At 39.5% G+C, this 15,587-nt stretch overlaps 1 protein-coding gene across 9 annotated transcripts in view; it reads right to left on the bottom strand.

Annotated features, from left to right (window-relative positions):
- HERC3 (HECT and RLD domain containing E3 ubiquitin protein ligase 3) overlaps window positions 1-15,587 on the bottom strand; it is a 144,660-nt gene that overhangs the window by 44,561 nt on the left and 84,512 nt on the right. For all 9 annotated transcript variants that reach the window (XM_055587616.1, XM_055587608.1, XM_055587612.1 and 6 more), the window contains 5 exons: window positions 6,555-6,578; window positions 6,374-6,463; window positions 5,037-5,207; window positions 2,837-2,980; window positions 1,401-1,567 (listed from right to left, as the gene is read on the bottom strand). In XM_055587616.1, coding sequence (XP_055443591.1) covers window positions 1,401-1,567; window positions 2,837-2,980; window positions 5,037-5,207; window positions 6,374-6,463; window positions 6,555-6,578 — 596 coding nt within the window. The remainder of the gene's footprint in view (window positions 1-1,400; window positions 1,568-2,836; window positions 2,981-5,036; window positions 5,208-6,373; window positions 6,464-6,554; window positions 6,579-15,587) is intronic.

Here is a 15,587-nt window from a genome sequence, read left to right as displayed (position 1 = left end):
GTGTTTCCACAAAGCCAAGGATATGGTATTTTTTTATAAATTAAGTTTCACCTTATGCTACCTAAAATCAATACACAGAAACTCCAAATAAAAGGAGTTTTTAGAGACAGAAAGAAAATGACTAAAAACATGTCTCTACTGTCCTGGAAAATAGTATGGAGGTTCCTCAAAAGGCTAAACATAGAGTTAGCATTTGACCTAGCAATTCTACACCTAGGTACATAACCAAGAGAAACGAAAACTTATGTCGACATAAAAAGTGTGTAAAAATATCCATAACAGCACTATTGCTAACAGTCAAAATGTAGAAACAAGCCAAATGTCCATCAGCTGATGAATGGATAGACAAAATCTGCTATGTCCATACAACGAAATAAAATTTGAAAATAAAAAGAAATGAAACACTGATACAAGTTACAACTCAGATGAACCTTGAAAACATGCTGTGTGAAAGAAGCCAGACACCAAAAACCACATATTGTATGATTCCATTTATGTGAAATATTCAGAAGAGGCATGTCTACAGAGACAGAAAGTAGATTACAGGGCTTGGGGGATGAAGAAGTTGGGAAATGTCAACTAAAGAATACCAGGTTTCTTTTTCAGGTGATGAAAACATCCTAAAATTAATGGAGTAAAGGCTGCAAAACTCTGTGGCTGAAAAGTCACTGAATTATATACTCTAACTGGGTGAATTGTGCAGAATGCAAATTATATCCCAATTAAACTACTTTCTAAAAAAGGCTCCATGAGATAACAGAAAAAATACATATACTGGTCTCTGCCCCCAGTTCCTTAGCACAGAGCTCCCCAAATCCTTGTAAATTCCTCTGGGATGAGGGCACTAGAAACCCTTAACCTGTGGGATCCAACTCCATCTCCAGGTAGACAGTGTCAGAACTGAGATAAGTTGCAGGACACCCAGCTGGCATCATGCAGAATTACCTGGACATGTGGGAGAGAACCCCACACACATTTGGTGACCAGAAGTACAGCATATGTGGTCATAGTGTGAAAGTCAAGGAGACACAGAAAAGAGAAATACCAAAGGATGGGGAAATCTGTAACTTAAAATACAGGCTCTCTTTTCAATACTTTCTCCCCTGCTATTTATGGACCATGACAAATCTCAAAGTCCTTATATTCTGTTCAGGATAAGAAAAGCAGAGATTGTTTGGATTCCTGGGAAGCTATGACTTCCCTTGTGCTTTTTCTCCTGCTGTCCCTAGAGTGACCCAGGCATTGTTTCAAGCCAGCCGCTATGGACCTCTGTCTTAAGACAAAGCATACACAGCACAATCGAATGAGAAACTCTAACTTATACACGTGGTATTTTCAACCTTTAATCTCAGTGCCAAGAGCAGTTCTCCACGCCAGGCTCCCATCTTTCAGCTCTGTACCTTCCTTCCGTGGGTGACAACTCCTTCAAGTCTTCCAGGCCAGGCTTCACGTTCAGTAGCTTCTTATAGAGAGCCAGCGGGAAGTGCAGGTCCACCACAGTGGAGTTGTAAATGGCGAGTCCGCAGGTTATGCCAATCAAGTGAAACCAGTTGTGCTCTACGAAACACTTTAAGCACATGCACAAATGTGTTAAAAACAAAAGCAGTGCTTGCACCCTCAAATCCATCTGTGATTTACCTTAAAATATTTTCAGAATGAAAGAATAAAGATCTATAATATTGTTACCTTCTGAAACAGAGAAATATCCCTAACAAAAGTTTAACTGTGTATGTTTGTGAATGATATAAGAGGTTAAAAAAAAAAAAAAAAAAAAGATGTCCCTAGAAATTACTGGAATACTGTTACAAAATTAATATATGCCCATTGTTTCACATAAACATGAGCACAAAAACAGAGTAATGATCTGTTTTACAATAGTGATTTTTATCGGAGGTGGATGAGAACTGCAATATTTAGAATAAAATATTAAAAAAAAAAAAGTTCAATTGTCCCCCAAAGATGCAATGTAGACAAAGCTAAGCATTTACAGCTCACCTATGATGCAGAGAACAGCTTATCTTCATTTAGAGCACTGGTGCCCAACAGAACTGCCTGCAGTGATGGAAACATTCTGTTCTGTTCTGTCCCAGATGTCAGCCACTATGTTTGTCTACTGAGCACCTGAATGGTGGTTAGTACAACTGAGGGAATGTGAAATGCTCCAGGCAAGAATACTAGAGTGGGCTGCCATTCCCTTCTCCTGGGGATCTTCCCAACCCAGGAATCGAATCAAGGTCTCCTGCCCTGCAGGTGGATTCTTTACCATCTGAGACACCAGGGAAGTGCAAGTATTATTTAATTTTAACTAAATAAAATTGAAATTTAAATAGCCACAAGAGGCTAATGGCCACTTTTCAGAACAATGCAGATATAGGGAGAGAAGTCTGGTAGAAAAAGAAAGAAACTATAGTCTGTTTGAAATGAGAATGCCTTTTAAAACTTAGCCCTCCTACTGCATTTTCAAAAATAAACTGTGTACATCTGTGGGAGTATCCATACACATACTATCGTTGTTATTAAAATAAGATATATTTGACAATTACTTTTTATATGTCATAAAACCAATTTCTTTATCATACTCTTTTTACCCTTCGAGGATTTACAAAGCTTGGAGCTTACCTACTAGAAATGGAAATGGGACTGATGGGCAACAAAACACAACTATGAGGTCTTGGCAACAGGTGAAACATGAAGACTGTTATACTCTTTCTAAACATTAAATGATTATCTTTGTTAGAGCTCCCCTTTGCAAATGTCAGAAGGCTAGGGACTGGTCTGACAACAAAAAGGAAGTTTAGTTCAATCTATCTGTTGAATGATGACATTACTAACTTACCGTATCTGAAAACCATAAGAGATTTGAATCCTGGTAGTAGGTAAACATTCCATAGATGGGATTCAACAACTCTTTTAACAGTAAAAGAAAGAACTCCTTTGTGACGCCACCTGCATCCACTGCTTCTTCACCATCAAAAATGACCTTAAAATAATGAAAGGAGAATTAGGACTTCAGGGAAATCATTGTCATTTTATGGGTTTGGGGTTTTTTTTGCAAATTATTTCCAAAGTCAGGACAAAGAAAGGAAGATATAACAGAATACACTGCTGCAATGGAACTGCAAGGTGTATCTGTTGATTATTACCAAGACACCTAACAATCATATAAAATTTTACTGGGCACTTCAAGGGATATAGACAAAGTTAGAAGTTTACCAGATGCCCACAGAAAATTTACCATCAATTTGGAGCAGAGAGGCAAACATTAAAAAAAAAAAAAAAAAACAATTCAAGAATACATTTTCAAAGAGTCAGATACACTGAGAGGTAAATGTTCTGGCACACAGAGAAAAGCAATGACTAACCTGAGTAGAGACAGAAATCTCTCTCAGTAGGGGTCTTAAACTAACTGATGAATATGAAAGGGAAGAGAGTAGTTCAAGCAGACACATCTGTGAGGGGCTAGGAAGAGACCCATTACAGATCTATATGGAGCACGCTGGACCCAACCACCGTAACAACTACAGCAAACCAAAGGACGAGATTTATTAAGAGTTTTCTATATGCCAGCCACTTAAATTCTATTAACCTAATCCTCAGAATAGTCTTACACACAGAAATTACTATTATCATCCCCACTTTACTGGAAGGGCTCAGGCACAGAGCTAAAAATAAAAAGCACTTAAAAAAGCTTATCCTGGGAAATTCCCTGGCAGTTCAGTGGTTAAGACTCTGCACTTCCACTGCAGGGGGCACAGGTTTGATCCCTGATCAGGGAACTATGATCCCACATGCCACCTAGTGCAGCTAAAAAAAGAAAGAAAGAAAGAACGATTATCCTGAATACTGTGCTCAAGGTTGCCTAGAGCAGGAGGAGAGTAAAGGACTCCGATTATATGGATGCCAGTAGAAGACTTAATTCAGACATGCTACCAAGCAGAGAGTCTCATCTGAATTAGTGATTGAAAACAGGCGGCAAAGAGAGCACCTTCTGTTTGCATTATCAAACATCTATCCCTGAAGTTCTAGGGAGAACTCCCAGGCAGACTGATGGGACTGATGCTACCCACTGAAATTCTGAAAAGGATGACAGTATCATGGATACTATCAGTTTCTTATCTATTACATTTCAGGAGTTTACAACAGGATTGGAAACAGGAAAGTCTTCTGAAGGGAAAGGTAAATAAATGATCTAAAACTTCAATAATTCACTAAATATTTACTGACCAGCTACTGTGTTCCAAGCATTGTGTTAAGCCCCAAGAATACATTAAGTGGTAACACAAAGCATGCATAGTTTATGAGGAAAGACAATTTCTTAATCATTTCAGAGTACTAAAAAGGGCCTATCAGGACAGACGACCAGCTGCCCAGAAAATTTCACTACTTTTCTGTTTTTTTTACCTTCTTTCTCTTAAATTTTTGACATCCAAAGACTTCCTAGATGCTGGCTTGGTAGTTTTACCTAATTGAAGCTTTAGCAGTGCTACTGTTTGCGTGGTTTTGGTCGAGTGGGAACAGGTACACGAAAAACAGCAGACAAAGAAGGCCCTATGCTGCTGCTGCTAAGTCGCTTCAGTTGTGTTACACTCTGTGCGACCCCAGAAAGCAGCCCATCAGGCTCCCCCGTCCCTGGGATTCTCCAGGCAAGAACACTGGAGTGGGTTGCCATTTCCTTCTCCAATGCATGAAAGTGAAAAGTGAAAGAGAAGTCGCTCAGTCGTGTCCAACTCTCAGCAACCCCATGGACTGCAGCCCACCAGGCTCCTCCGGCCATGGGATTTTTCTTAACGTCCAGGCAAGAGTACTGGAGTGGGGTGCCATTGTAGTCCCTCAAATAATCCACTGGCATTTTTATCTGATGTCATGTTGAGATGGTCTGTTTGGTGACTGGACAGAAGGAGGTGAGTAAATTCTTGTAAAATGAATGAAAGAAATAATGAATGGCTGTACTTCAAGATTTTAATTTTGCTGCTTCATCTGACACTGTTTAAAGAAACCCAGGAATGTTATTTAGATAAATATACTGAAGGGCTCACTTTGAGAGGCTTTTTCAAATCAATATCAGAATGAATGCTCAGCTCTCTTAGGGCATCTCCAACAAGGTTGCTCCTGCGAACATGAAGGACCAGGAAGGGGCTTCTGGCCAGCAGAGGCTCCAAGGTGAGCAGCATGAAGACGTTCTGCAGATTGGCCCCATTGACTGCCACCTGGAACAGCACACCCAAGAACACAGTTATCACCCAAGAGCGCATCTGTGAGGGGAGATGGCTGGCAGCCGTGCCTCTGGACCATGGTTGGGTACAGGGCAGGGCAGACATGCTGCATCTCCACCTTGTTCTTTATTTTCCTTCTAACTCTTCCAGTAGATTTTCTCAGTCATGTTTACAAAACACACAAATCTATCTAAGATGAACCCAAAGAGATTAACTGAAACACTTTGTGAACCATATGATCCATAACTCATTCCAGGAAAATGATTTGGACTAAGCGGATTAAGACTGAAATAATATCTTAGTAGAAGAAAGTGATGATGTAACTGGGTAAAAATGGTGACTTTCGAATTAGCAGGAAAAGAAACCAAATAACCACTTGCTAAACAGCTTTAGTTCTTTGAAAAATGTCCATTTTCTCTGGAAAAGCTTTAAATTGTCAATATGATGGCTATATCACTGTGAAAACAGATCTATAGAGATAGATATAAATAAGAGCTAGAGACAGAGTCAAAAAGATGGGGAGGGGGGAGAGAGATGAATGCAGTTACATATCCACCAGCAGTAGGAATTGATAGGTTTGGATTGCTAGTTCACAAACATCTTTGCAGGCTTGCCAAAACCAATTATATTTTACAATCAAAACAATTTAAATTGCACAAATCTAATTTAAGTTTTGGCTCAATAAAGAACTGCAAAGGTCCATTTAATAATGTATCAAGGGTCAGCAAACAACGGCCCATTGACTGAATCCAGCCTGCTGCCTGTTTTTATACAGCTCTTGAGCTACTAATAGTTTTAACATTTTTAAATGGTTAAACAAAAATTAAAAAAAAGAATATTTCACACATGTGAAAATCTTGTAAAATTAAAATTTTGCGCTACAACAGAGTTTTATACTTGAGACCATATGGCTCACAAAGGCAAATATTTACTCTATGATACTTTATGAAGACACCTGTCAACTCTAAGTTTATGTAAATGTCCCTTCACTTGTATTTGCTTTATTCAATAGAGAATTGCTGAAAAGTTTTCTATAGGTTCTAAAAGTTATACTAAAACTTTACCCAAATGAACCTTCTTCTGTTAGGAAAAAATTACAACTGAATGTGTAAGATGAAAGAAACCCATAATAGGAAAAAATAATTTTTAAAATATGTTACCTGCATCTGCAGTTCAGCATCAGTTTGTAACATTTTGGTCTTGGCTTGGGCATCAAAGATAAAAGGGTAGGAACAAAGCGTTACAGCATCCTAGAAGGAAACACATTATTGGCAATATTACAGTATTCCACAGAGAATACTGCTGGAAAAATACATTAATAAATTTTAAAGTATCATTTACCTGCATTATAGATGGTCGAGCCTTCTGTGTAAAGAAAAATAAAGTCTCTTAGTTGGATTACAAAACTTGAACTTTTTATCCCCTACAAATAACAAAACAAATAACAAAATAGATAACCTATCTGACTATTTGGCCATGGAACTAACACCATTTAAACAGCTGACTGGAGTTATGATGGAATAGACCAGTTGTTTTGATAAATATAGACTGAGAAAAACACTGAAAACAACTTCAGAAAAATTTAAAGGACCTTTACAAAAACAGTATTTCACTAACTCCATAATTTACAGCATTCATAGAATTTTCGTTTATAAGAAATCTAATACCAAAACAGGAGCTTTACAACCATGACTTCAGAGGTTAATCTTGTTAGGTAAAGTGGATAATGCAATTTTAAATCATTTGTCAGCATGTTAAGTCTACCTCTTACAAACATACACGTACACACAGTTGCTCTTGGGAGAAATCAAATATTTAGAAAGTTGTCCATAACTAGGTATTTAGAAAGTCATCCCTGTCCACAACCCAGAGGGATGGTATGGGGAGGGAGGAGGGAGGAGGGTTCAGGATGGGGAACACATGTATACCTGTGGCAGATTCATTTTGATATTTGGCAAAACTAATACAACTATGTAAAGTTTAAAAATAAAATAAAATTTAAAAAAAAATAATAAAAAAAAAATAAATAAAAAGCAGAGATTACTTTGCCAACAAAGGTCAAAAAAAAAAAAAAAAGAAAGTCATCCCTGGCTTGGCCTGCAGAAGATATTCCATCAATATGTAAATGAAATCTGAATAAACTTTTAAAGAAGGGAATAACAGATAAGCACGCTACATTTTATTGCTCTTCACTTTATTGCATTCCACAGATAATCTTTTTTTTTTTTTTTAAATAAACTAAAGTTCTGTAGCAACGCTTAGTCTTACACCACTATCAGCACCATTTTCCCCTTACGTCTCTGTGTCACATTTTTGTAATCCTTGCAATATTTCATACTTTCTTGTATCATTTGTTATGGTGACCTGATCAGTGACCTTTGACACTACTACTGCAAAAAGATTACAACTTGCTGAAGGCCCAGATGATGGCCAGCACTCTTGTTTAGCAATACAGTATCTTTTAGTTAAGGTTTGTACATTGTTTTTCTAAACATAATACTATTGCACATTTAATAGAATGCAGTATAAACATAACTTTTATATGCACTAGTTAACAAAAAAAATTGTTGTGACTTGTTTTATTGCAATATTTGCTTTATTGTGGTGGTCTTGAACCAAACCCACAATATCCCCAAAGTATGCCTGCAAATAAAAACAACCACAAACATATCTAATAGGTAGGTTACAAACATATCTAAGAGGTACATTAGTTTATCAGGAGAAAAAAGGAAATCTCTCCTGAAAGATTAAGCTAATGAATACTGTTTGCTACATAACCCAACAGAATCAATCAAACAAAAAATCAACAGTATGGATCACGCTGACCTGGAGCAGTATTTCACAAACAGAAAACCATGGATTTATTCCCAGAAATCTGAGAGTGTTCTATGCATTTTGTGTGTGTGTTTTTTCTAAAAAAAAAGAAAAAAATGATATCCTAAACAAAATAACAACAGATTCTGAATGAACTCCTTATAATTCTGTGTTACCATATAATTTGCATTTATTTTAATGATTGCACTGGTGCCACGGTATACTGAATTGTCCAAGGAAAGGGAAAAAAGCAGTCTTCCTTTGTAAGTGATGCATTTGTGCCCAAGAAAAGGCCACAGCAGTCCTGACTAGCTGCATGAATGAAGGTTTGATAGCAGCTGAAAGGACAAAAGAGAACTGAATCATCCCTGGGTGCACAGGACAAGCCACAGAACTCAAGGCCCCAGGCCTGGCAGCCTGCAGTCCTAACAACAATGCAAGAGGGGTCTCACTTCAGAAAGGCATTCTTGCTCATCGCATTAAATCCATGAGGCTAATTTGTATTTATTTTAGAGTTTTGCTTATATTTAATTTGTAAATCTGCTTTGGTTTTCTAATGTTTAAATGCTATATGAATAATAAGTATATATATACTTCCTTTTGTATTCGTGTATATTTCGATGAAAGCACTGAAAAGAAATTCTTAAAAATATCACCCTGTTTATCCTTTAGAACAGGTTCCTTCTCTAGACTGAGAAACACTAATTAGAGAAGAGAGTCCAGTCCAGGGAGACAAGGTGTCGAGTCTTACATGTAGAACCCAGGCTGACTTGATTCATTCTCATGCTGGCTTCTCTAATTACTCTGACTTCTGGAATTGAAACAACTAAAACACACACCATAAAACAGCACTCTACAAAGTTATCTTGTACTCTAGATACCCACAAAAGGTACAAATATCCTGGGGAAGCATGTGCCAATATTTAATTCTATCCTCCTTCTCAGAAGGGATTTTATTCTAGGCATTATTTGTCTGTTCTCAAAACAAAAGAAAGATCTTTATCTTGTGTGTTGTTCTATAATGCAAAATAAAGTTTTAAACACTTCAAATAGATTTAACAGTGACCATAAAAACAGTTGTTGGCTTTACAGCCTCCCAGTATACAGTAGGCCCTCCTTATCCACATGTTCCATGTCTGCAGAGTATACCTAGCTCAGATGGAAAATGCTTGGAGAAAAATGACAATTCCAGAAGGTTCCAGCAAGCACAACTTGAATTTGTCACACACTGGCAACTATTTACATAGCATTCACACTGTATCAGGTATTATAAGTAATCGACAGATGATTTAAAGTACTTGGGAGGATGTTCTTAGGTTATATACAACTAACATATCATTTTATATGAGGGACCGACGACAGAGGATGAGATGGCTGGATGGCATCACCGACTCGCCGGGAGATGGTGATGGACAGGGAGGCCTGGCGTGCTGCGATTCATGGGGTCGCAGAGAGTCAGACACGACTGAGCGACTGAACTGAACTGAGCATGGAGAGTTTTGATACGGGGGTGGGGACTCCTGGAACCAATCCTCCATGGATATGGAGGGACAACTATATGTAGTAAATACTAGTATTTTTGTTGGTACAATGTAGTTATTTCAGACATCAATCAGCAGCTCTGTCTGTATTTCTTAGCTCTCTCCCACTCTAGTTCTCCAATTCTTTCCTGCCATCCTCTCCCTGCAACCCCCACCAAAAATCCTGAAAAAGCCCAGTTTTGGAGGTTAGGCTGATCTCCCTTCTGGAGGGGCAGGGTTATCATGCTTTCAGCAGGGTACGATGGCTGGAAAGAAATTACTCTTGGGAACCAGAGCCAAGGCAAGAGAACTGATGGTCCAGAAGACCCCCACCGCAGGGGAGGACTGAGGTGCTGACTCTGTGGAAAGCGAACAAGGGAAGGGTGTTCAGTTAAAAGCAGCAGAAGGCCTATAAGAAAGTCTGTTTACGTGTCTACAAACTTTATTTTTTTACAAGTCTGAGATTTTGTATTTAAAATTTAACGGTTTAATTTCACTGATTTTTATTTTGTAGATGCTGAATATTTTAGAAGTGGTATTAGTACTAGCGTTTCCAGATTACATGAACTAAATACTGAAACAGCAATATTATGATTCTGCTTCCTGACTGCTCTCCCTAACCTGGAAAGATGTATATGAACGGGTAAGATATGTGACCCTCTCCTGAGAGGCTACTTGGCCTGGGCCATTCATTCCCCAAAAGTGAGTCTCCCAAACCTAAAACTAGCAAAGTACCACTGGTGGATTACATTTCAAGTGTTCCTGCTTGAAATGGGGTGTCCCTGTCACCTTAAATCATTTTTCTTAAGTATATGAAACAGGAGCAATGAATAAATACATGATACAGAACTGGAGAGCTGGAGAACTAGGAATATCTTTTTACATCCCAAGCCAATCTTTCCTAACTGTGGCTGTGACTGGGGACAAGAGTCACAGCATGAGCGCCCGTCGTGCCAGGGAGGGAGCACGGAGGCCTCTGCCTCAGGGCCTGCTTGCCACCGGGTGCTCCTGTACCCTCAGTGGGCACGCCTGGCCCCCAGTACCACTGGCGTGCAGGCAAATACAGCGGTGCACAATCCTGGCACCTGGAACCAAAACACGGCCCCGTACAACACATACAGCCAATGTCACATAGACTCCAGTCTTTATTTTTGAAGCATTTCCTCTGTATCACTGACTTTCTCACTTGTGCTGCCCCATGGGAGCCCACGGCATCACTCATTCTGTGCTCTGTTTATCTGGTTTCCAAGTGTAGATGACAGCAGTTTATTAATTGAAATAAATAAGCCACTACCATCTCTTCTTTAAAATAAACAAGTCAGTCACTTTAGAATGTTTCTTTTGTACGCCACAGTCCTTGGCACACACGTGTGTGTCCCTCTGTAATTCCTTTTTCACTACACTAAGCATGTCACAGAGGCAGCCACCATATCCCATTGGTGTCGCCATTCCCAGTGACTAGCAGGCATGCGATATACATTAGGCGCCCAAGACTGCTTACTGAAAAATAGCTACCAGGGCTTATGACCAGGCTTCCCTGGTAGCTCAGCTGGTAAAGAATCTGCCTGCAATTCAGGAGACCTAGGATCGATCCCTGCGTTGGGAAGATCCCCTGGGGGACGGCATGGCAACCCACTCCAGTATTCTTGCCTGGAGAATCCCCATGGACAGAGGAGCCTGGCAGGCTGCAGTCTATGGGTTGCACAGAGCTGACACAACTGAGCGACTAACACTTCAGGACTTATTAAGTGCTTGGCAAAGTAAGGCCTTTCCATGCTTTTTCCCATTTAATTCTCACAATACTATTAGAATTCACATTTCTAAATGAGGATGCTAGGCTTACAGAAATTAAGGAACTTGTGTAAGGTCACATAGGTAGTAGGCCTGAGCTGAGACTGAAACCGGTTCTTTTTGACTACGGTAAAGCACGTGCTACAAACTGTAAACTATACTGCCTTGGCTACTACACCAAGCTAAAAAAGTTAACACATAAAACTCACGTAGTGTGAGATGCACACACGGACACATAAACATGTACACACACACGGTGAAATATTATTCAGTCATAAAAAAAGAAGGTAATCCTGCCATTTACAAAAATATGGGTGAAACTAAAGGACATTATGCTAACTGAAATAAGCCAGACAGAGAAAGATAAATACTGCATGGTGTCATGTATATGTGGTATCTAAAAAAAAAACCACCCAATCTCATAGAAATAGAAGAATGATGGTTGCTAGAGGATGGGGGGAGAGAGGTGGGTGAGGGAGGAGATGGGGAAATGTAGGTGAAAGGGTACAATCGGTTCGGTTACAAGAAAGTTCTAAGGAACTAAAGTACGGCATAGTGACTACAGTTATACACATTATATACTGGAAACCTGATGAGAATACATCTTAAGCATTCTTAAGACACACAGGAAACAAGTTAACTCTGTGAGGTATTGGATGTGATAATTAACTTGACCTTTGTAATCATTTCACAATGTATATGTGCATCAAATCATCACATTGTACACTTCAAATATTTACAATTTTGTTTGTTAATTATACCTCAATAAGGCTGGGGAAAATCCACTTATTGTTCATTACTATCATTTAAAAGCTCATAAATAAGCCTATGAATATATGTTCAATCAAAAGGAGGCAAGATCACACAATGGGAAAAGGACAATCTCTTCAATAAATGGTGTTGAGAAAACTGGACAGGCACGTACAAATGAACAAAATGATCACTATCTTACTTACTTACTATATATAAAAATTAGCTGAAAATGGATCACAGTCTAGAATGTAAGATCTGAAATCATAAACTCATAGATGAAAACATAGGTAGTAAGCAACTTGATATATCAGTCTTGGCAGTGATGTTTTGGATCTGACTTCAAAAATCAAAGACAAAAAAAGCAAAAATAAAGAAGGGAATTAGATCAAACTAAAAAGCTTCTGTACAGAAGCTTTTAAGGTTAATTAGGTCCCATTTGTTTATTTTTGCTTTTATTTCCAATATTCTGGGAGGTGGGTCATAGAGGATCCTGCTGTGATGTATGTCAGAGAGTGTTTTACCTATGTTCTCCTCTAGGAGTTTTATAGTTTCTGGTCTTACGTTTAGATCTTTAATCCATTTTGAGTTTATTTTTGTGTATGGTGTTAGAAAGTGTTCTAGTTTCATTCTTTTACAAGTGGTTGACCAGAGTTCCCAGCACCACTTGTTAAAGAGATTGTCTTTAATCCATTGTATATTCTTGCCTCCTTTGTCGAAGATAAGGTGTCCATATGTGCGACAATAACCCTGTGTACGAGACAGCAAAAGAGACAGTGATGTATAGAACAGTCTTATGGACTCTGTGGGAGAGGGAGAGGGTGGGAAGATTTGGGAGAATGGCATTGAAACATGTAAATATCATGTATGAAATGAGTTGCCAGTCCAGGTTCGATGCACGATACTGGATGCTTGGGGCTGGTGCACTGGGACAACCCAGAGGGATGGAATGGGGAGGGAGGAGGGAGGAGGGTTCAGGATGGGGAACACATGTATACCTGTGGTGGATTCATTTTGATATTTGGCAAATCTAATACAGTTATGTAAAGTTTAAAAATAAAATAAAAAAAAAAAAAAAAAAAAAAAAAGCTTCTGTACAGCAAAGGAAACCATCAACAATATGAAAAGGCAGCCTACAGAATGGGAGAGGTATTAGCAAACACTATGTCTGATAAGGTGTTAACAAAATACACAAAGAATTCATACAACTCAATAAAAAAAAAAAAAAAGACAGACAATGGGCAGAGAACCTTAACATTTTCCCAAAGTCAACACACAGATGGCCAATAGGCACATGCAAAGATGCTCAACCTCATTAATCATCAGTTCAGTTCAGTTCAGTTGCTCAGTCATGTCCAACTCTTCGCAACCCCATGAATCGCAGCACGCCGGGCCTCCCTGTCCAACACCAACTCCCGGAGTTCACCCAGACTCATGTCCATCGAGTCAGTGATGCCATCCAGCCATCTCATCCTCTGTTGTCCCCTTCTCCTCCTGCCCCCAAACCCTCCCAGCATCACTCTTTTCCAATGAGTCAACTCTTCGCATGAGGTAGCCAAAGTACTGGAGTTTCAGCTTTAGCATCATTCCTTCCAAAGAAATCCCAGGGCTGATCTCCTTCAGAATGGACTGGTTGGATCTCCTTGCCGTCCAAGGGACTCTCAAGAGTCTTCTCCAACACCACAGTTCAAAAGCATCAATTCTTAACGGCGCTCAGCCTTCTTCACAGTCCAACTCTCACATCCATACATGACCACTGGAAAAACCATAGCCTTGACTAGACGGACCTTTGTTGGCAAAGTAATGTCTCTGCTTTTCAATATGCTATCTAGGTTGGTCATAACTTTCCTTCCAAGGAGTAAGCGTCTTTTAATTTCATGGCTGCAGTCACCATCTGCAGTGATTTTGGAGCCCAAAAAAATAAAGTCTGACACTGTTTCCACTGTTTCCCCATCTATTTCCCATGAAGTGATGGGACTGGATGCCATGATCTTCATTTTCTGAATGTTGAGTTTTAAGCCAACTTTTTCACTCTCCTCTTTCACCTTCATCAAGAGGCTTTTTAGTTCCTCTTCGCTTTCTGCCATAAAGGTGCTGTCATCTGCATATCTCTGAGATCATTGATATTTCTCCCGGCAATCTTGATTCCAGCTTGTGCTTCTTCCAGCCCAGCATTTCGCATGATGTACTCTGCATATAAGTTAAATAAACAGGGTGACAATATACAGCCTTGACGAACTCCTTTTCCTATTTGGAACCAGTCTGTTGTTCCATGTCCAGTTCTAACTGTTGCCTCCTGACCTGCATACAAATTTCTCAAGAGGCAGGTCAGGTGGTCTGGTATTCCCATCTCTTTCAGAATTTCCCACAGTTTATTGTGATCCACACAGTCAAAGGCTTTGGCATAGTCAATAAAGCAGAAATAGATGTTTTTCTGGAACTCTCTTGCTTTTGCCATGATCCAGCGGATGCTGGCAATTTGGTCTCTAGTTCCTCTGCCTTTTCTAAAACCAGCTTGGACATCAGGAAGTTCACGGTTCACAGATTGCTGAAGCCTGGCTTGGAGAATTTTGAGCATTACTTTACTAGCATGTGAGATGAGTGCATCAAAACCATACTGAGATATCACCTCACATCTGTCCAAACTGCTTTTAACAAAAAATACTATTTTGGGGCAAGGATATAGAGAAATGAGACTCCTCATGCATTGCTGGCAGGAATTTAAACGGGTACAGCCACTATGGAAAACTGTATGAAGGTTCCTCAAAAAATTAAAAATAGAATTACCATATGATCCAGCTGTTCTACTTCTGGATATTTATCCAAATAATACAAAAAACACTAATTCAAAAAGATATATGTATCCCCATATTCAGAGCAGCCTTATTACATTAGCCAAGATATGGAAACAACCTAAGCGTCCATAGATATATGGATGGAGAAAGAAGATAAGGCATACACAGTGGAATATTACTCATGTAACCAAGCCTGACGTTATGGGGCTTTTCTAGAACAGACCCCTCCCACCATCCTGTTTTAGCTCCTTTCTGAAGGACCTAGATAACGGTACCTGGAGCACATTTCCTGAGCTGTGCAGCAGATACTAAAATCCCCACCAAATGCCAAGAAATTACTACCTGACGACCATGAGCACACAGCCCCCAGACGTACTGCAGTCCGAGGATTGACAATGACACTGCCCTCTTGCCTCCCCATCAACCAGGTTTGTGCACGGGCTGATTACACACCCTGCAACTCCCTTCCCTCCTGTGGCCATTAAAATGCTTTCCTGAAGCCCACTGGGGAGTTCAGGTGTTTTGAACACTAGCTGCCCTGGGCTCCTTGCTTGGCACTCTGCAATAAATGCTATATTTTCCTTCCCACAACCTGGTGTCAGAAATTGGCTTTACTGAGTGCACAAACAGTAACACTCAGACAAAAAGAATGGAATCTTGCCATTTCCAATGACTTGGATGGGCCTTGAAGTGAGTCAGACGAA

The sequence above is a fragment of the Bubalus kerabau genome, chromosome 7 (assembly GCF_029407905.1).
Source record: "Bubalus kerabau isolate K-KA32 ecotype Philippines breed swamp buffalo chromosome 7, PCC_UOA_SB_1v2, whole genome shotgun sequence".
In the NCBI taxonomy this organism is placed as follows: Eukaryota; Metazoa; Chordata; class Mammalia; order Artiodactyla; family Bovidae; genus Bubalus; species Bubalus kerabau.
The sequence above is the reverse complement of the archived record's forward strand: the minus strand, read 5'-3'. Positions and strand labels throughout refer to the sequence as shown.